This window comes from Clupea harengus, chromosome 17 (assembly GCF_900700415.2).
Source record: "Clupea harengus chromosome 17, Ch_v2.0.2, whole genome shotgun sequence".
NCBI classification, from domain to species: Eukaryota; Metazoa; Chordata; class Actinopteri; order Clupeiformes; family Clupeidae; genus Clupea; species Clupea harengus.
The window spans coordinates 22,304,375-22,326,788 of NC_045168.1; the positions used below are offsets into that span (position 1 = coordinate 22,304,375).

The 22,414-nt window shown below is 47.5% G+C and overlaps 2 protein-coding genes across 2 annotated transcripts; both read right to left on the reverse strand.

Moving 5' to 3' along the window:
* Nucleotides 1–1,197: 1,197 nt before the first annotated feature.
* Nucleotides 1,198–5,122, reverse strand: amer2 (APC membrane recruitment protein 2). Its single transcript, XM_012833209.3, has one exon. The coding sequence runs from the start codon at nt 4,702–4,704 to the stop codon at nt 2,605–2,607; it is 2,100 nt and encodes a 699-aa protein (XP_012688663.2). The 5' UTR covers nt 4,705–5,122; the 3' UTR covers nt 1,198–2,604.
* A 4,001-nt stretch (nt 5,123–9,123) lies between these two features.
* On the reverse strand, nt 9,124–22,345 carry mtmr6 (myotubularin related protein 6). Its single transcript, XM_012833264.3, has 14 exons — nt 21,993–22,345; nt 20,080–20,199; nt 17,491–17,653; nt 16,490–16,647; nt 15,694–15,822; nt 13,092–13,226; nt 12,448–12,580; nt 12,209–12,318; nt 11,773–11,898; nt 11,452–11,501; nt 11,064–11,264; nt 10,638–10,772; nt 10,186–10,312; nt 9,124–9,860 (listed from the first exon to the last, which is right to left on the reverse strand). The coding sequence occupies exons 1-14, from the start codon at nt 22,014–22,016 to the stop codon at nt 9,522–9,524; spliced, it is 1,950 nt and encodes a 649-aa protein (XP_012688718.1). The 5' UTR covers nt 22,017–22,345; the 3' UTR covers nt 9,124–9,521.
* Nucleotides 22,346–22,414: the final 69 nt, after the last annotated feature.

Consider the following 22,414-nt stretch of genomic DNA (forward strand, 5'->3'; position numbering starts at 1 on the left):
TATTGCCTGAATCCTTGACCTCAAACACGCCGTTCACCTAATACCTACATTATACACACACACACACACACGCACGCACACATGCACGCACAGGCACACACACACACACACACACCTCACATGGTAAGAGCCACCGGTCGATGGTGTGCCGCCATTGATGAGTGTTAGGGTGTTATATAAGACATTTACATAACTGCAGAAAGCCAAAGAGAGGGAAAGAGAGTAAGAGAGAGACAGAGAGAGAGAGAGAGAGTAAGAGAGAGACAGAGACAGAGAGAGAGATACAGAGAGAGAGAGTAAGAGAGATACAGAGAGAGAGAGTAAGAGAGAGACAGAGACAGAGGGAAAGAGAGTAAGAGAGAGACAGAGACAGAGAGAGAGAGTAAGAGAGAGAGACAGAGGGAGAGAGATACAGAGAGAGAGAGAGAGCGAGAAGGGGGGAATGATCAGGGGTATGTGTGTTCACTGCACCATTAAACGTTGGGGATTCGCACTGCACCATTCTCACCCCCACCCTCCACTTCCGCACACTCACTCTCTCACCTAGATACGTAGACACACAGACACATACATGCATACACACACACACAGATATATAGACACGCACACATCTCTCTCTCTCTCTCTCTCTCTCTCTCTCTCTCTCTCTCTCTCTCTCATTTACTCCACGCCGTTTCATCTGTATTCAGCACAAACGGAGCCCCTCACTGCCTCGTACCCACATCAATAACGAGCGAGGCATGATGAGTGGAGCTTTTAGCCCCGGCAGTAAAGCCACACTTAACACACACCTCTCCCTTTTGTCATCTCTGTGCGCCAGCTCAAGCCCTGGGGCTCACAACAATAACCTCGCCAACAACACCTCCTTCCCTTCCTTCTGTCCCTCTCTCTCTGCCCATCTGTTTTTCTTACTCCCTCTATCCACCCATCTATCTCTTTCAGAGGAGTGCTAAGCTGAGAGGGAAGAGTGCTGTGGGAGAAAACAGCCCCTGAGGAGGTTCATCTTTCTCAGGCCGACAGATGAGCCACCTGCCCCCCCTCCCCCACCAACCAAAGCGCCCCACCTTCCCTCTGCTCAGCCTGCAACCCCCTCAGCCTCACCTGCATTGTGTGTTTGTGTGTGTGTGTGAAATGGACACTTTCTCGATCGCTCGCCAGCCGTCTGGCATTCACAAGTGTGGAGCCTAGTCCTCAGCATTCGCTCACAATGCTTTATTCAGTTAGTCAGGGGCAGAGAGAGAGAGAGACAGAAAAGAGGAATGTAAAAACAAGAATCACACAGCATAAAGAGAGAAAGTAACACAGGGCTGTCTGCAGTCCCTCTCTCGTGAAAAAAAACCCATCACAAATAATACTAGAAGTGTCAGGTAAAGACAACAATAGGTAAACAGAACAGGTAAGGTAGCATTCTAACAGTGAAAGATCTCACACTGTAGTCTCAGCCCTCATGACTGTACCCAAACTCCAGAGCCAAGGGGTGAGACGAGGGGTGTTTTTACCCTGAACGGCCACAGGTGAAAGATGCTTGACTAACACACACACACGCACACACACGCACACACGCACACACACACACACACACATTCAAACGTTTCCACACATGAACAGAATTAGAGGTGCCATGCTACATTCTGAGATCTCCTGGTGTTGAGGAGAAAGTGTAAGGGGGTAGTTCTGGCTCTGGTTCCTGCTGGATCCATTCCACAGGTGAAGGTTCCCAAAGAGAAAAGCAAGAACATGTGTAACTCCTGTATCCAAAACTAGTTCAGTGACAGTGCATATCCGATAGAAACAGTAAGAAAAAACGGTAAGAAGCATTCAGTAAAAAAAGGAAGCTTGCTTGACTGTATTGGTAGGAAGTTGTCGAGTGCTGTTAATTTAAGAAAGAGTGTCTCGAACTGAGATTGTGTTCCCTGATCCTGTGCATACTGAAGAACTTCATGCAGTGTGGCTTCGAGGGGGGTTGAGGGTGCAGGAGAGGTCTGTTCCTTCCTGCTTGTTTCTTGTATTTTTTGTTCCATTTTAAATCCCACTGCGACAGAATCTGCAGCTGTATTTCCCTGGATCACGTACATGTGTGTGTGTGTGAAGCCAAGCCAGGGACTCCAGTTGTTGCTGGTTAAGGTTGAGTTTGTCCGGAGGGATGTATCCAAACGAGGCTGTTGCTCATTTCAGTGCATTTAAGAGGATTGTTTTCCAGTGCTAAGAAGAAAAAGGTTCTCGGAAATAGAGTAGGTATGTGACAGGGAAAAAAAACAAAAGACAAAACCAAACATTTCAAATCAGTAAAAAGTAATATGTTACATATTAAACAACATACTACAAACATTTGCATTAGATTAAGCATAGTATGTTACATATTACTCAGGATGGACTTAAAATAGAAATACAATTCCAAAAGTGTGTGTAGTACGTGGATAAAGGTGCAAAACCGTTCACCCGTCGTCCGAGAGGCCTAAAAGGCCAGTGAAGTGAGAGTTGTTAGTTGTTCTCAAGTATCAAAAAAAGACAGAATTTGCTTTTGGCCTGAGGCTCTCAGTGGTGCATCTGTAATGTCTGAGGTGTCTGGGCAGTGCATCCGCGTAGAGCAGCACCCAAAGTCTCCTATTTCCTGTTCCGAGTGGCGCTGCCGCTGGTGGGCTTGTTGCCGGAGCGGCGCACAGGTACTTTGGAGATGGGGATGCGGGTGCGGGGGGGCGGTATGTTGGACTTGGCGGGGGGGTCGCGGGACGTAGGGCTGGGGGCGGACGAGAGCTCGCCCTGGCTGGACGAGTGGGGGGGCGGTGTCTGTCGGACGCTGACCGGGATCTTGGAGTCGCGGGGGAGGCTGGTGCTGCCCCTCATGGAGTGGAATGAGGAAGAGGAGGAAGACGGGGCCTGTGACTGCGGGCTGAGGTTCACGTCGCCCGTGGAGGGGGACGGCGAGCTCATCTCGTCCTCGTCCGAGCCAGCGGCGCCGGGGCTGTCCGGGTCGTAAAGGTCGTACAAGGCATCGCCGGAGCAACTCTCCCGGGGCAACCGGACTTCTCTCTGCAGGAAGCCGCTGTCCTCGTCCTCTGCCACGGGCGTCGGGGAGTCCCAGTACCCCTCATCGCTGGGGGGAGCATCCTGGAGGTCGATGTCTGTTGGGGGTGGAGAGGGGCGCGTGGGCTGCTGTTTGCCCGACCGACTGCTCCCACTCACAGGGATCTTGCTCAGCCCCAGCCCCAGCCCCTTCACCGGCGGCGTCCGTTTCTCCGCACGGGATGGCGGCGCATGGTGGTGGCCGTGCTCCAACCGCGGCAGGTCAGGCGAGTCCTCTCCCTTCTGTGGCAGCATGTGCCAGAGCCCCTGCATGTCGGCATCATCTACCCCCTCCGGGCTGGCCATCTCCTCCCCGCCGCCCATGTAGGCTACCACCCCGCTGCCCTGCGCTGAGGGCTGGCTGGAGGGTTTCTTTGAGGCAGTGGCAGCAGCAGTGCGGGCACGCTGGTGGGCCGGGAGGAAGGTGGAGACAGGCACCGGGGTCGAGGTGAGGGGGGTCGCCTGAGAGGCCAGAGGGGGTTTGGCCGGGGAGCCTCTCTCGGAGACCCTGCGCCCCCCACCGCCAGCTCCGTTGCTGCTGGTTGTCCCGCTGCTGGCTGTGCCGCTGCTCGTGGCACTCCCGCCGTTTCCATTGCCGGGCTCGTCCTCAACGTCAGCGATGATGTCACCACAGCCCGTGAGCGAGTCGAAGCTCTTGAGGGAGGTGACGTCGTTGAACATGGAGCACAGGCGGTCCACCGACGGCTCGGAGGGAGGGTCAGCCAGGCTGCGGTCCTGTGGAGGGGTCATGCCGGAGGAATCCGGTGCCGAGTCAGACACCAACCGGGCCGGGCTACCGAGCTTGGCCCTGCCGAGAGACGCCCTGAGGGGTGAGAAGTCCGGAGACCTCTCGTCGAAAATAGTGCTTGGCAACGGGGGAGAGCCTCTCCCGGACTCCCCTTGTGTACCCTGAGTTTCCTCCTCCAGGTTCCCAGAATGCACTGGTGTACTGGCAACGGCAGTAGCGCTCCTACTTCCCTCCTCTGTGACCAGCGGCTGGGGGTCAGGGGTCAGTGTCAAAGTCACGTTCTCTGTGATCACCTCCACGCTGTCCGAGCGTGAGGCAGTCAGGATGGCGTGTCCTTCCTTCACCTCCTGACCCTCCTGCGCCTCCCCAGCCGCCACCTCCTCCTGACTGGGCCGATCCTTCCGGCGCCAGCGCAAGCTGCCGAAGAAACCCCTGAGCCCGCGGCTCCTGCGCCCCGCAACAGTTGCTGACGCGCCCCCACTACTCCCAGCATCCCCTCCCCGCATGCTGTTGCGCCTCAGCAGGGAGAAGAAGCTGAGGGACTTGCTGAGGGAACTCCTGGTCGGGGGCGTCGCAGAGGATGACCCACCGTTGAGCTGGTCGCTGCTGGCTGACTCCGGCTTCCCAGGAGTCCCCTCGGAGGCGTCAGACACAGGGGACGTGGAGGTGGCATCGCTCGTTATGCCGTCGTGGGTCTTGCTCCTAACGAGCTCCAGCGCCTTGCCCGCCGCCTTGTTGCTGCCGCATTCTCCTTTGTTCCGCATGGAGAAGATGCTGGGCATGCCGCTGCCGGAGCGCCGCTTGCCGAACAGCTTGAAGGCAGCTTTGTTGATCTTTCCGGATGACTGGGGCTCGACCGGAGGAGGCTTGCTGTTCTCCGTCTGCACCTCCATCTCTGCTGCTGCGCCTGCTGCTCCTCCTGCTCCTCCTGCTGCTGGTGTGGGTTGTGAATGTTCTCTTCCCGTTTATCCGTCTTTATCTCTCCCTCCACACTGTGTCTCTCTTTCTCTTGCGCACGCTCCCTGTCTCTCGCTCTCTCCCTCCCTACTGTTCTTTCCCTCTCGCGCTTCCCCTGTGATTGTATCTCCTGCTTGCCTGTTGGTTCCCTCTCTCTCTCTCTCTCTCTCTCTCTCTCTCTCTCTCTCTCTCTCTCGCTTGCTCGCCCACTCACTCACTGACTGGCTGGCTGCTGCTACTCCTGACAGTCTCTATGGTAACTGGGGAGGGCTAAGCAGCTTTCGTCAGCGTTGGAGTAGAGCCAGTGCCTCAGCTCCCCCCGCCCCTGACACACACCCCCAGTGCCTGCGACTCCCCCCCTCTCACACACACACACACACACACACACACCCAAACACACACACACACGTCCTCCCCCATCCTCTCCTCACCCCACGGATCCCTCCTCTCTTTCCTTTTCTTTCCTTCAATTATTTATCTTCCCATCCTAGATTCATCGCATCCACTCTGGTAAAATATCCATCATGCTGAATGTAACACAGTGCCCCGTAGGAAATGTGAAGACACACGTGTAGTCAGGGTGTGACACAAAACTGTGTGTGTGTGTGTGTGTGTGTGTGTGTGGATGTATGTGTTCTCTGTTTTTGGTTTTAACCCCTGACGTAACTGATTACTGTCCCTTTTACATGACAGATTGATGAGGAAACACAATTACACGCCGCTAACTCTTCAACATGTGAACATCTACCCAAATGAACGTGGAGTGAGGGAGAGAACTCAGAGTAAACAAAAATAAGCCTTTGAAAATCCCCCTCTGATGAAAAGACTCTGGGAAAAAAAACACAAGAGCTGAATAACTGCTGTGATGTCTATGTGGTGGATTTGTACAAAGCTGCTGACTGGAGTTTAAAAAATTATTATGGGGATTGGGGATAAGCACAGTAGTGAATTATGTGAACTATTTCAGCTATAACATCCTAGCTTGTACTCTCACACATACACTTAATCACATGCTAAACTGATAAGGAAAAGATGAATAAATATGATAATCTTTTGATCAGGTCCTCTCTGTGGTGCTTATGGCCATTCCTGCTTGCCTGTCTGGTTCGGTGATGAGCCTCCACATGTTCCTGCCCCCCCCCCCCCCCCCCCCCCATTACAAGGACTTAGTCCCATCTGCACAACAACATATGGACACTCAGGCAATTATGACAGCCCGAAGTTCTTACAAGTCTATAACCTTCTGCTTGTGTGGGGTAGGTTGTGTGTGTGTGTGTGTGTGTGTGTGTGTGTGTGTGTGTGTGTGTGTGTGTGTGTGTGTGTGTGTGTGTGTGTGCGTGCGTGTGCGTAAGGACACACACACACACACACACACACACACACACACACACACACAGATCAGCAGCGATTAAATTCAGTCCATGGCCAAGTTAAATGGGAATGAGAACTTGTAACTAATACTAATACAGACAACAATGACCCATTTCAGTGGAAGGAACAGGAGATGTTCTTTGTCAGGACAGGTCTCCAGGGGCTTCACCTCGTTCACAGCAGTGTCACGAGCTTTCCTGAAAAAGTTACAGCACAGGGAAGAAAAAACAGTTTGTAAAAACTGCGACAGAACCCATCAAGTACAGAGTGTACACCTAAGACTCCCAGCGCACATTCCCAGGGCCGTGACATGTGTCTCCACAACTGAGCCAGCTGAGTGTTGCTAGAATGAATGCTCTCCCTCTCTCACCTAAATGTTACTTCATATCTGCTTAATTGGTATTACAAAAACAAAATTTGTACGGAAAAACATCCCTTTCCGTTATTCCTCCTCGTTGTCTCTCTTCAACCAAACCCCCATTGGGTAAACCTTCACCTCCCTATCCTTCTATCTCACTGAAGTAAGACTATCTTCCCTCAGACACCAGAGACCAAAGGTTTCTCAGGGTCTGGGAAAGCATCTGTCTTCTGCGTGCTGTCTCCCTCTGCTCTCTCATTTTTTTTTTCTATCACTTTAGTTCAGCTTACATGTGTATGTGCTGACCTTGGAGTCACTTTGAGTTTCTGGATGGAATGCATGTCAGATGTGTTAATCAGTGTCTCTCTGGGTTAATGTGGGCTGGCTCCATGGTTCCTGTTCACTGTTGAGGCACCAATATCTGTGCCACCAAATCTCTGCTGGGGGGCCCGAGTTAATCAGAGCCACATGAGAGAGACTGGGGAGGGGGGAGGGGGAATAGAGAGAATGAGGTTTAAAGAACGACGCTAGAGTTCAGTTGATTAAATATAGCCTTCTCGTTTAATTTTCTACCACTTTGAATGGTAAACCCACTCAGTTGTCAAGAGAGATGTTCTATTGTCTGAGGTCCCTCGGTTGCCCCCACCGTGGGCAATACTCACCCAGCAGAATAAGTGGGGCATTTAGAGAACTGTAGGAGGAGCCATTGTTTGTACTTGACACAATAGATATTGCTGCTCAATTAGATTGTTCTGAAAAAAAAAAAAAATTCAATTCAATTGCAACAATTCACAAGCATCCTAAATGACAGAATGTGAATATCAAATATAGTCCTCTATTTAACCAAGGAATATTAAGAGTGGGTGGTGGTGACTGATGCGAATGAGTGACTGGCATAGCAACCAGTATTCAACTCTTTTAGACCATTGTTGAGGCATAGCTGCCATACATTCTGGATTTCCCTTGTCTGTCCTACAGAGACCACTGACCTTTTCTTCGTCTTTTCTTTAGGAAGGTAATTAATCATGGCACATGCACACGCTTTAAACTGTATAGCTCTCATTATCAGGGGTGTCTTGGGGCTGTTGGGTGTGGGTCACCATGGAGGATTAGGGCACCCCCCATCCCCACCCCCCGCAAAGAGGGCTTTGTTGTGACTACACTTCTTCTTGCCTAACACCAGCCTATAGCCTTTGCTACTTTAATGAACTTTGAACAGATTTGCCTCCAGATTTGCCAGCAGGTTTACAGACAGAACCCTTGTGTTTCAATACGCTTTACGCGTCCTGCGATATTGTTTTAGACAGGTAGGCCTTATGCTCTGTGCTGGAGAGATTTAAACGGTCACACGACAAAGCTTCCGCATGCTGCTTATCTAACATGTTTGATCAGTGGGTGGTGGCGGAGAGGGGACTTCCCATGCTCCACAGAGGACGGCCTCGGTAAACAGCATTGCATAGATAAAGAACGAAAGACAAATATATAAACCTTGACTTAGTTTTCACGACGCTGATGTAGTCAGTCCGATTTCACAGCCCAGATAACATGGGTTAAAAAGTTCACCAAACAACTACGCCACTCGCTCCTCTCCATCTATGTACTTTGCGTTCCAGTGGTGTTCTATGGGCCGTGAGCATCATTCTTTAAAAGCCTTCGCTAGCCACACATAAAAGCCGTGCAAAAGGTGCATGAATGTTTCATGCAGATCAAGCCCTCGGTGCACAGGGGAGGCAGTTGAAAATTCTTGTTCTACATACATAAAGTAGATGACTCAGTGTTGTGGACCATGTAAAAAAAAAAAAACCGTTGTCCACCTACCCGACGTTAACCATGCAATTTGGACTGTGCCTGTGTAACTTATCATTACGTTACCTAGGTTACCTTTCTTTCATGTGGGCAGCGCGTGTGACTTCACCGCAATTTCCCCCTTTTACAGAAGCCCTCATGCCACACTCTTGGCGCGGCTCCTAATAAAAATAGGTCTCTTGTTTACTTAGCTCGTGGTGCACGGGTTTTCGGCAGTGGCCCAGCGCCAGTTCATAGGGATCAACGTAAAGCCCCATTCCTCCCAGTAATCCTATCCCCCCCGTAATACAGGTCCCTCGGGCTTTTGCCCAATAATAACCCCACCCGCCTGCATGGCCAGAGGTGGCTGTGTCGGTGCGTAGCGTCTAGCGCGTGTGTCAAAGACTGTCACTTAAGGACTGTCACAGGGACCCCCTTAATGAAAAGTTAAGGACCACTAACCCACTCAGCCATGGGCGGCTAATGAGGAACATAAATCTCCTCTGTTTAATGGGTAGTCATTGTGTAATTTTGAAACCCATAACGTGTATGATTGACCTCTTTTGACCCTTCTATGTTCTTCAGCTGACCCCATCAATGACCTGTAAGGCCCGACAAACCTTTGCTGTGCTCCATATGAGGCTTAGAGACCTAAGTTAATGATGCAAGATATAAGAGGATAATTTCGACAGAGTAATGAAAAATCACTCTCCTTAAAAGTCACATTTTATGGTTTGAGTGTAAATCCCCAGTGGCCATTGCCATTAAGATACAATCATATGCATGTCTGCTAGACAAATCATGATAGACAGATTGAAATGATGCACAGGGTTGTCCTCCATAAATGAAATACTGTTTACTTAATGAGGATTTTTGGTAATATCCATCCATTTATTCATTTTAGTGCTATTGATATTCGTCTCTTTATTTAAAAAAAATCTTCAGGTGATGCCTGTGAGAACATTTCTTTTACAGCCATTTTACAACACAGACAAGGCCATCTGTCCGACCCCTCAACACATGGCAGCCAAGGTAGGGAGTAGTGTCATCAATGCTGCCAAACGACACAAGCGTACAAGCGTACACACACACACACACACACACACACTCACACACTCACACACACTCACTCACATACACTCAAACATACACACCTCATTCCCCGCGTATATCTACAAGCCCCCCCACCCACTCCATTCCTCCAGTCCATCTGACACCATCCCTGCGCCTCCTTCCAGCTCAGCATGTCATCCGGGCCACGCCGAACTCCAGGCTGACGACGGCTGGCTCAGGCTTGGAGCTGAACGCCTCCTCCAGATCCCCGTAGCCGTTCTCCGTGGCACTGCTGCCCTCTACTGTCCGTTCGCCGCAGCTGCGGGCCAGCCCGTCCTCCTCTCCCTCTTCCTCCTGTGCCTCCTCTGCCTCTACCACTGCTTCCTCGTCCAGCTGCTGCTGTGCCTCCTTGCGGCTGAGTGGGGCGCCCAGGATGAGGGAGCGCGGCCGTTGGGGCCGGGTGCGCTCACGAGGGGCCACTCGCACCTTCAGTGGAGACACGCTCACACCATACTGTTGGAGCTTCTGCAGGGACAGAGAGAAGGAGAGGTGGATGAGACAAATGAGGGGGACATAATGTCCTCATGTAGAGCTGTACTTCCTGTGGTGACGGGAGTGTGGGAGAGGCCCAAAGAGAAAAGGAGGCAGAGAATTAGATACCATAAAGATAGAGGAAGACAAACCAACAGAGAGAGAGAGAGAGAGATACAGAAAAATGGAGAAATATGAACAGAGAAATAGTATGCATGTATGTAAGTAATTTTGTGTGAGTGAGTGAGTGAAAGAAAGAAAGAAAGAAAGAAAGAAAGAAAGAAAGAAAGAAAGAGACACAGTAAGCAGGCTGACTCACAGACTCCAGGCTGCGGATGGTGTTCTCCATCTCGCGATTGTTTTCTGTCAGTGTCAGCACATGCTTGAGGATAGACTGCCGGGGGTGCATGGACCGGTCAAACTGATGGTACATGTTCCTCCAGAACCTGGCATATACACACACAAAGACACACACACACACACACACAAAATTGCTGTAACATGGCTGCACAGAGTATAAGTAGTTGTAAGCTATAAAAACAGAAATGGAGACAAAGAAAAAAAAAAAGAGAAGGGATGAAAGAGACGGATGACACAGAGTCTTCAACGCTAAAGATAAAAACGCTACAGAATGCAAAAGGCAGCTAGTAGAAAAGTGAGAGAGTGGAAAAGGTAGACAGAGAGAGAGAGAGAGAGAGAGAGAGAGAGAGAGAGAGAGAGAGAGAGAGAGAGAGAGAGAGAGAGAGAGAGCGCGCGCTATATGGTGCCTACTTGAAGTGGAAAGGCTGTGTGGAGGGCTCCAGCACTGGCTGTGTCTCTGCTAAGGTGGGGTCGTACAGAGGGTTCAGGTAGTTCTGCTGCTCCGCCAACAGGTGTGCCCACAGAGAGTGAGTCTTCTCCTTCAGACTGAACACACACACACACACACACACACACACACACACACACACACACACACACACACACACACACACACACACACACACACACACACACACACACACACACACACACACACACACACACACACACACACAGTGAGTGGGACAGTACAACATTACGTACCTGTGTGTGTGTGTGTGTATACAGTACATGTCCTTCAGTCAAGGTAGTCAAACTGATTGATAGCTGAGTGTTGAGTGTGGCTCTGAGTATAAATCATGCGCTATATCAATCTTTTCCCTCTTGGTCACTCACTGCAAATCTTCTCTCTGACGTTGACAGTTGCCTAGGAAGTTGCCGAACTGGCAAGAGTGCACGTGCTCGTGGATTTGAATGAGGAACCACTCGCTGAACTCGAAGGCCTGAGGGAACTGCTCTGATAGCTGCCACACACACTCCAGGAACTGGGTGAAGACCGGGGACACCTCCTTTGAGTCCCCATCCAGCTGGTCACACCTGGGGAGAAGAGAGACGGATGGGTGAGACTAGGTCCTCGCGCTGAAACAAAACATCACTCCGCAGGAAGGACAGACACAGATGTAAACTGTTCCTCTGTAAGCTGGTTTAGGAAGGACGACGAGTAAAGACCCTATGTGATAATCATCATAGCAGTAGTAACACAAACAAAGACAATCCCACTTACCGGTCAGCAAATTTGTGTCCAAAAGAGATCCAGTCTTTCTCAATCAGTACCTAGAAGGAGACCAACAACATTACAGATGATCTGCAATTCATGTACTGGACACATGCAGTGAGCTGGCACTCAGAGGGAACATGTCTGATTGAGGGCCTTGCCTCTGTGCCTCCACATATTGGGGATGGGGTACACCTGTGTTTACAGGATCACACCACAGTACGCCATACATGAAGCTGTTGGTGGCTGGACATGAGTCAGGTAAATTAGTGAGTGAGTGAGTGAGAGGATGAATATGTGCGTATGCTTGTGTCGGAGGTAGGGATATACCATAAAGCCCTTCATGGTGCGGTAGTATGGGTCCATCAGCAGAGCTCCTAAGGAGCACACTTGAGCCGTGCGATCCCAGCCATCTGAACAGTGAACCAGCACACTGGCGCCCTCTACTGTCATAGCCTGAAAAACACATATCCTGCTTAACATGCATGTTTATCTACTTATATTCAATTTAGGACAGTAATGTCATTAGGAAGGGAATGTTTTATACATATCATTTACAATTACAACAGAGTGGGCCAAGATGGGAAATAAAACCCTTCGTTTCAGAAGTCAGCTCACTGTACTGTGTTTAAACATCGCTCCTCTAAGTGGTTTTCTGTTCTTCCTTTCTTTCTGAATGCAAAGCAAATCTTTCGAAGTCTGTCCACAGATTTTCACATTAAAAAGTCCATTTAGTACAATGTTATAGAGCATACAGGACACAAACCTTCATGAGGAAGATGGCAGCATCCACGACGGCCTTAACATGTCTCAACCAGCCCGAGCTCTCCAGCCCAATGACATACTCAGTGGCAGAGAGAGAGCGTGTTCCCATCACTAAAAGAGATTGATCAGAGAGAGAGAGAGAGAGAGAGGGAGGAAGGAAGGAAGGAAGGAGGATTAATCAGTTCTGCCAGGATAATAGCCATTAAGAATCCTCCTGTCTGCTTCAGTTGTCTTTCTGACCTTCCAGCAGCTTGTGGAGACTGGATCTCATGATGTGGATGTTTTCAATGCCCACAAACTGGAAGCGGATGTTGGAATAGTTGTCCTCGTTCTCATAGCCTTTCCCTGCGGCTCGGTTGGCGAGGGCATTAAGCTGCGGCACCACATCCACATATTAATTTCATTTCATTTGGGTTACAATAAACAGTAAAAAATAAATAAATAAATAACCCAAAATGATCAAAGCAAACCAAATCAACCAAAACAGACACAGACCAAAACCACAAACCTAATGAGAGAAGAAGCTTTGAAGAGAAAGCATGTTTTTTTTTTTCTGCCAAACTTTACATTTGAACTATTGAAGTCTGTGGTTGAAAGCCACTGCACTGCCCATTTCCCCTGATTTATTAGGGCCCCGAGGCATCATAAATAACCTCAGAACAATCAAGGGGTTATGCATGGCCAGGCTCTTGGGCTTTTGTTCCAGTTTAATCATGTCTTCAGAATCACTCTGTCCTCCTTGTTTGTTATATTTATAACACTCGAGGATGGGATGCCATGCAGCAAGTGAAGAGGAAATGTGGAAACAGTCTAGTTCCTCTTTCCCTGAGTGCGGAGGCGGCGTGCGCCAGGGACTGGTGATGAGCGTGTGAGTGGTGCGTTACCTTGGGCCGTGTGTCCACGACGTAGATGAACCTGCAGTTGTGATTGGTTTTGCTGATGGCCTGGAGCATGTGTTCGTCCTCCAGACAGCGGGCGCTGAAGCCGGAGAGGGGCTGACTGCACCGACACATGGCTGACTGTGACCACACAGACACACGCACACACACACACACACACACACACACACACACACACACACACACACACACACACACACACACACACACACACACACACACACACACACACACACACACACACACACACACACACACACACACACACACACACACACACATTTATCATCGGAATATGTAAATAATCAGCAGTGTGGTCACATAGTGAAACAGTAGCTCAACAGGGGCTAGAGTGAGGCTTTAGTAGCACCAGCTCACAGGTTTCTATCCCAGGGGAAGGCACGTACTGACATGATATGTGCACCTTCTGTACCATACAATTTCCTTTGGATAAAAGCGTCTGCTAAACAAATGAACAATCACCTCATTTCTAACATTTACAGAAGAACCACATGTATACCACACATAAATGACTCCAGATAAAATATTTCAAATGATGATTAAAGTCTAATCTCTCTCTGAGAGAACTGCTGACACATATTTCCATTAGACTGCCTATGACTTACCCTTTGTTTAGTGTAGACATAATACCACACCCCTGTACAGTCAGACAAATGATTTCTGATAAGATGTGTCTGTGTGTGTCTGTGTGTGTCTGTGTGTGTCTGTGTGTGTCTGTGTGTGTCTGTGTGTGTCTGTGTGTGTCTGTGTGTGTCTGTGTGTGTCTGTGTGTGTCTGTATTAAAAGCAAAGCCTTTGTTCCATCCTTGGGGAGTGAGTGTGTGTGTGTGTGTGTGTGCTGATCTAGTCTGACCTGTTATAAAAGGAGGTGTGTTTACTCCCTAACCTCAGACTAATGAACAGTCAACCCAAATATGCTTCTGCCAGCAAACAGTACAACAGTCCGCGAGCTTAGCAACTCACTTCAAAACAAGACAGCAAACTGACAGACACCTTGGAAGAGAAAGGCTTTTGTCTGTTCTCTTCAGAGGGGAAAAATAAGACTAGACAGAAGATTTGTAGCCTTTAAAAGTAAGGTTTCACACAGTAGGAATGCCCTACTGCATCATCATTTGAAGAGAGGCTGAAATGTGTTTACCACAGAACCAAAGACAGAGACCAGGGGTACGTTCGTCGTAGAGTTGACGCTAAGTTAATCAATTGGCCTTTTAGCCCGTTAAGATTAAAGAGCTGATTGAGAACAGCAAATATCGGTTCGTTAACGGCTGACCCGCATCCTAATCATGTGGTTAATTTCAAGCAGGCTAAAGTTATCATGGCATTTGCGCGTGCACGTCCTACTTCAAAAGGCAGGAAAGGTCGATCACCAAAACCATGATTTTCTAACGGTATAATGGTTCTAAACTCAAAGAAAAGGGCTCTTTTTTTCTCCGCTGGCGAGTAGGAGATGAACATGAACGCTTATGAAGAATACAAGACCATAATCATGGCAAAATTCAACACCACCACCGCTGTGAGAGCAAGGTGTGTTGGGGTGTTTATAGGGTGATATCTATGTATGAATCCCTGACGGCAAGTGTCAGCTGGTACAGAGGTTTCGTCTACCGGTTTGAATCTGCATGGTTGCTAGTTCAAATCCCCTCACCTCCTTCCTCGATGTAGTTTCACATTTCCTTGGAAGTCGCTTTGAATAAAAGCGTCTGTTAAATGACTAAATGTATTAATAACAAATGCAATAAATTGAAGCAGCGAAAATAAATTGGCTGTATTTCTCTCTATTCTTATCATGAGTCCACCGTAATCATTTTCTACAATAATGATATGCTATGGTGTACTAATAACACTCATATAATTATGAGTGCTTTGTTCTCCGCATCACCGACACTACAAAAATGTACCACTCGCAAAAAAGCGCAAGACAGTCAATGTTCGACTGTGGTGTTTGCAATAAATGACTCGAGAAGGTCTTGTAAATGAATGATTCCTTGTCGGCTGAATCGGTAGCGCTCATACAAGAATAATGGATCTTGGCGATCGCAAAGAACTCTCTCCCTCCGCTAATCTAACTCTAATATCAGTCCTTGGTCAATGGGATCCCTCCTTTTTCCGGGGGTGTGGCAAGCTTATCCAGCTACACTTAAGTTAGCCTGCCCTGGAGCAGGTTAGTGCTAATCGATATGTAACTATGGTGATTTATCAAAAGTTGCTTCCACAAACCAAAAAGAGGGGCGTTTTTTATCTTAGCCTGAAAATTAGCTCGCTAGACCGTTTAGCGAGCTACGACGAATACCCCCCAGCAAACAGTTAATAAATAAACAGAATGACAAACAGAGACTGACAGATAGATAATCCCAGATACATGCCTCTCAACAGTCAGACAGATAGACAGACGTATGAACGTACACGATTCCTCATACATGTTGGGATGGTTCTGAAGTCAGACCAATAGACAGACAGACAGACAGGTAGAGAGACAGACAGACAGACAGACAGACAGACAGACAGACAGACAGACAGGTAGGGAGATAGGATAGACAGATTATCCATCATGCCTCTGGGTTCCTTACCTTCTTCTCCTGGTAGAAATAGGTAAGGACAGGGAATCTGCCTTTGCTCCGAAACTTGGAGCTGCCAACGATGATGGGCGTACTGGCAGTGATGGGCACGTACAGGTCTCTGGGATATGTGTCACACACCTTGAACACACACATGACTTAAATCAGTCCACACCGTCTCACTTTACTTCACCACAATTCAGAGATACACAAAATGGCCACTCCTCAGAGCATATACCGGTGACTTCTCAAAGACCCTCATTTAAGATGATTAACAGAGTTCATGTGGTCTCACTGCTTGTAATCTGTCTGAATGTAACGCAGTCATGCCGAAACCCTTTGACTTATGAAAGACTGGCTTGGCCAAGTGATTAGCTCTGAGGTAATGATCGAATGAGGACGGGCCCTCCATTCATTAACTTTCCTAATGGCAGAGGCTCCAGCAAAGTCAAGCTCCAGATTCCAGGAAGCACAAACAGGGATAAAATGTCTTACTTGGCTGAGCAAGTTAAGTAACATTCTCCACTTAAGACTTAAAAATTACACTCTTAGACTTTGTTCCTTCTAAAGACCCTTCTAAATTACAAAACGCTGAAAACATTGCCTTGAGCCTGGTCCACATGACCACCCTCTCCTCGGCAAAACAGTCCATATAGGGCTACAATCAATCAATCAATCAATCAATCAATACTGCTATACAGCTGTCAGCCAAAGGATCCTCCAGCCTAGGAACCATCAATGATAATAAATGTACGCTTTTTTGCCAATATAGATTGAGCTCCACAAAGAGGTTGAACTGACCACCCACCTTGTACTCTCTGTTGACATTGGTGAGCTGCCACTGGTCACATGGTACCCCCATGCGCTCAAACTCAGCGCCGAGGTCAATGAGCTGCCAGCCTTCCTCTCTCTGCTGGTCATTCTGCTTCGGGTTGTAGGAGAAGGCGTACAGCTCATCATAGGACACTGCACACAGAGGTGGGGGGAGGGGGAGAGAGAGAGAGAGAAAGAAAGAGAGAGAGAGAGAGAGAGAGGAGAGAGAGAGAAAGAACTTCAGTTGGGACATTAACAGTCTACTCAGAGTGTGAGAAGCTCAGCAAAGGTCATTGCTCTACGTCTCCAGCATGGAGAGTGTCTCGACATCCACCCTACACAGACACAAACACACAAATGCACACACAAATGCACACACACATTTACAGACACATACATGGACACACAGAAGAGAATGCACATTTACAGGCAGGGACACGCACACACATACACACCAATGCACACACAAACTGACGCACACACACAGCTGTCAGAGTTTAATCACACCATCTGCAGCCTCCATGACCCTTCCAGGCCTCTGCTTTGACTTTCCAAGGACTTTCCTCCCTCTCCAAACTCAACAGGACAGAATTAGACTTCACTCACTCTCTCTCTCTCTCTCTCTCTCTCTCTCTCTCTCTCTCTCTCTCTCTCTCTCTCTCTCTCTCTCTCTCTCTCTCTCTCTCTCTCTCTCTCTCTCTCTCTCTCTCTCTCTCTCTCTCTCTCTCTCTCTCTCTCTCTTTTCCTCTGACTCCTTTTTTATACACTGCTTCTCATGCAGTCACACAACTTCTTCATATCTCACTCACAAACTCTATTCATATGTCCTTCTCCCTCTTTCACTTACTTTCATCCATCCATCCATCCATCCATCCATCCATCCATCCATCCATTCATCCATTCATCCATTCATCCATCCATCCATCCATCCATCCATCCATCCATCCATCCATCCATTCATTCATTCATTCATTCATTCTGTCAGTATTAATCTACCTGGCCGCAGTAGCCTGAGCAGAGAGCTGTAAACGTCGTGGCAGTCCCTCTCGCGCGGCACCACGAAGTGCACCAGGCGGAAGTTGCGACACTGAATGACCAGCGGGCAGCCCGTGGTGGTCAGGGGGAGCTTCTCCACTGAGGCGATGTGGTGATGTAGGATCTACGGAGGAGGAGAAGGAGGAACAACATGATTTGATGTGTGCAGGTTTGTGATTGTGAGGCTTCTCTCACACAAACTATATAGCCTTCTAGACGTATGCAGATATGAACATACCCATTCGTTAAACCAAGTGATGAGTCAAAAAAGCAAGACATGAGAGAGAGAGTACAGAATAACAGAATAACTTTACTGTAATACTAGCATGTTGCAAACAAGAAACAAGAAACAAAAGGGGAATGATGTCGCAGCCCTTTTGATACGACAAATGAAGTCAAACAGAAGTGAAGTGACTTCTCCTGAAAAATGGCATTTGAGTTTCACTCAGGTTGTTACAACAACCACACCCATCTGTATCTCACGAGGTCCCGAAACGTTAGCGTTGACCGACGCATTAGAGCAGTCGGAAAAATACGATGAAAGCAGCGAATGATGGTAGGGCAGGTGACTGAGGCGTCACATTCCATCTTGCTAAGGATACGGAGCCGATCAAAGCTGTGGACAACGTGGGATTTAAGAGACTCATGCATACTTGTCTTTTCTTGTTATCCTTGTCTGTTCTTGTTTAATGTAGTATTGTGTTTTAAATAGTACAAATAAATAAGTCCATAGGCTGGTTTGAGTTTGGATATTCAACAGTGAATTTCAAACTTGGGAAGAGAGATCACAATTCAGATCATACATCAGGAATGTGTGTTAAAAAGATTGGGAATACAATTTTTGTGAAGCTCGACCACCCCTAGGTGGTGTCCTCCAGTTTATTGTGTCCAATGATTTTCCACTCCATTTTCTCAACCAATAACTAGAAAACACCACTTAAAGTGCAAAACATGAATGTCAACCGCCATTTGAGTTCAGGAGTTCAGTTCCCAGGCCATTTGAGATCACTTCCAACAAACAATTAAACAATGTTTGTCAAAACTGGACAGATGCCCACTTTGGCTAAAATGGTGTGCAAAAGGTCTAAATATGAATGCAAGTTATGTACATAATTATGTCCATGACATGGTGAGAAGGCTGCAAAGTACAAAATTACCATATTCAATTACCTAGAACAGTTGGCTTTTGAGTAGCCTGTCCCTGGAATGTATTAAAATGCGCATTGATCTGCATATTCATTAACTGTCTGTGTCAACACCCTCTAAGATGACCATGACTACAGGAACTTCGGAACAGATTTGGCCTTATCTTTCTCCGATTGTGTGCAGACCAATTTGTCTGTGTGAGAGCAGCACTTTGCCTGTGAATGCTGGTGTGTTTGTGTATAGTTGCTTTTTGAGTCTTGGTCCTATCACCACAAAAGAAAGCATTTTGACAGATGCATACAAACGACCAGCACAGCATGGGTAAGTTTGTTTTAGTAGAGCAGGGAAGGGGAAGTAAGACTCAAGTGCTGACCTCCCCATCTGGTAGCGAGGCTACCCAGAGTGCTTGCGGTCCGGACGGAACTCCTATTTTAACGGGCAAACATTGGTGTTCAGCGAGCTCACAACCTCATGAAACACCCCCCGCCCCCTTCCTCTTCTCAAGCAGAACTAAATTCCACTCAGTCTCACATTAAATCCCACAGCTGTGTGTGCAGTAAGAGTGGACAGGAAATCTGGGGGAGAATGTGCGTGCCAACTTTTCTCTTCTTTCTTCCCTCTGAAACCACACGTTGGCTTTCAGTGTTCTCTCCACTTTCAGTGTCCTCTTGCTGGGGATCCTAAACATGCACTGTGGTGGCGGCTATTGAGTATTGTTTGGTGGGGCAATCTGTTGGGATCCGCGTCCTGTAAGTGATCCACTGTTGGCAGCCACTTTGCTGGGCAGACGGAGAGATAAGAACCGGTGCTCTGGGCTGCGATAAGCTGGCTGTGTTGGCTGATGTTCAAACCAGCTCAATGTGCTTCAGGCCAAAAGTGACAGATTAAGTTTGTGACCACACTAATGTAGGCCACTGAAAGAAAATTCCTCTCTCTCCTCTCTTCATTCTTTAATCCAGAAATCCTTCCGACCACTGTCTCTCTCTCTCTCTCTCTCTCTCTCTCTCTCTCTCTCTCTCTCTCTTTTTCGACCCCCCCCCCCCCCCCCCATGTCTTTGCCTCTGTACCTTTCACTGTTTTCTTCTTTGTATTTATGTCTTAGTCTCTTCCTGCCCCACCCCTGTTTTTCTGCAACAGGTTCAGCCAACAGGTTACCACGGCAACCCTGGCAGACATCATGACCAGGCATTACCAACCTAATTCCCACATCTTACTGCCCTGTCTCACCGAAGAGGAAGTGGCAAATAACAACATCACTCCTCTTAATGCCTCCACCTTCCGGAAGCCTCTGCAACCTCATCACAATGGACATGTCCCTATTCTGAGTAACATCAGCACAGAAGAGCAGGGTGATGTGGCTGAGAATCGAAGACAAGAGTAGAAGAGAGACGCTCTTTCTCTTACCCATATCTCCTGCGCGTTGGTCGAGTTGCTCTCCACAAAGATGAGATGGGTGGCTGTCAGGTGCAGCGTACCAGTGATCGTCTTGTTACTGAAGCGGTCCAGCAACTTCACCTGTTCGACCTGTGAATGGTGAACATCTGTGAGAATAATGACTCTTCTGAGGTCTATGCCTTCAGCAAAATGCATGAACTCATCTACCTCCTAGTTCAAAATGTCAGATATCAGACAAATCCTGTGGGATATTTTCACTCTCTCCAACTGAAAATTCAAGCTAAACACAAGAACAACAATTAGAATTGTCAACTCCTAAATAAATACTATGAAACTCAGTTCACTTGTAATTCCAGTACCTAAATAAGCTCATGCATATTTGAAAACTAAGGACTTTATCTTCAAGAAATAAAATAAAACAATGGGGTCCAGATCTTGTTGCATATTTTCACAGAACACACAAAGCTTAATGTCACTTGTGATTCCGAGACATTGACTACATATACTTTGCTGTTAGGCAACTTACATCGTATTCCATGACATGAGCTACATATGTCAATGACCTGCTTTTAAAACTCATTGACAAACACTGAGCCACCATAACAACTCCAGTAATGGCAATGACCTAGAAACCCACTGTGTTTTATCAGCTCCTTATCTTAAAGCTCACTGCTGTCTATGCTCGATACTACGGAAGCGGAACATGTATACTGTTGCTGATAGGCCCACTTAACTGAAGGGAAAGATCATAAACACAATGGGCACTGAAGGTGCACTTTTCTTTTAATTTCATGCTGATGTACACACTACCAAACTTCCTATGCTGCTCTGCGGAACCTGACCGCTTCCTCATATCCGGGCTCATATCCTCTCACCATAATCCTAATTCTCAGGAGATGTGGTCCTATTAGGAGCACGGCACAGCTAGATAAGATGCTGGAAATATCTGGCATTAGTCTCAAGATGACAGTTTACTCTCTCATTCATCTCTCTCCATTGTTCAAGCCTCTTTTTCATCAGATTCATTAGCCCTATTCTTCTTTTCAAAGACTACCACCACTTCTCAGGCTCTGTGTACATTTCTTCAAAGTATTTACACAAGGTGTTACTCTTACAACTCACTTTCCCTTTCAAACAGACAACAAAAAAGGAGGAAAACTGTGTTTTGTAACAGACATGGTCCATGCTTGGTGTACAGCCACTCTACAGTGAAGGAAGAACATTTGGCATGAAAATAAGACACTTACTTGAAACTACACATTTTGTTCACAGTCACACCACAAACCAGGAACACATGTATGTACCTCAGCTCAGAATACCCAGGCCATCAGGATCACAAAACGTCTGCTGGAAAATACTTTGTCCTTGTTTTACAATTTAAGTTTAGTCTGGATTCAGACATCTACTGAATATTACAGGCTGTCCAGAAAAGAGGTCAAGCGCAGCATCTGCCAAACTCGTGAGCTGGCTAGCGAAGTGCCCCCCTTTACCCAAAGTTTACGTGTCAGCAACCTGCGCTGAATCATCTATGATGAGATCACGTCCAATTCTCCCTTTTGGAACACTCATTTTTTTTAGTAATGTGCATTGCTCACGAACCAAACACATACAAACACGGTCATCTTATTTTGGTTGATAATGATACCTCTTGTGACTGAATTTACAGCGTAGAATCCTTAGCTGGCTGATACAAGCTATTTAAACATTGACAGCCGCGTATAGCTGCATGCCAATATTATAATGGCTATTGCTAATGTGGGCCGTTAAACTCTCAAGAAATGAGAGAAAAATAAGTGCAAATCATCCAATGTACTTACTGCCGAACGCAAACATCAACACCAAAGATAGTTCACTAACTGGGGCATAGCGGCGGTATTAGCTGGAAGGCTAATTAAATTAGCCAACAATATTTATCCGTTTACCTTTGGCGTTCGGATGTGTTCCATAGTGCCAGTGGAACTGCTCACGGTACATGTAACAGACGAGTGGATGCTGTTAAGATATAAATTCGGGCATCAGGTAAACAGATGCAGCAACGGAGAAAAATGTATAACCCAAGATTGTAGCCACATTCGTTCACAACATCGGTTTGATTGCTAACAACCAGCTTGCAGCTCCCTACTTCCTACTTGGGCGTTCCTACCGCCACGTACCGAAGAAAAAACACAAACGAAATGCATGTTGGGTGTGGTAGTTTCTTAGCAAATGATGGTTATTAGTAATAAAACTCAATACATCTTTTTTGGGAACAAAAAAACGGTGGTTTCTCAATTATATAGCTCGCAATTAGAACTAAAATAGGCAGAAAAGTCGCCCGGTGGAGCGTATGTTGTCTCGCGAGAAA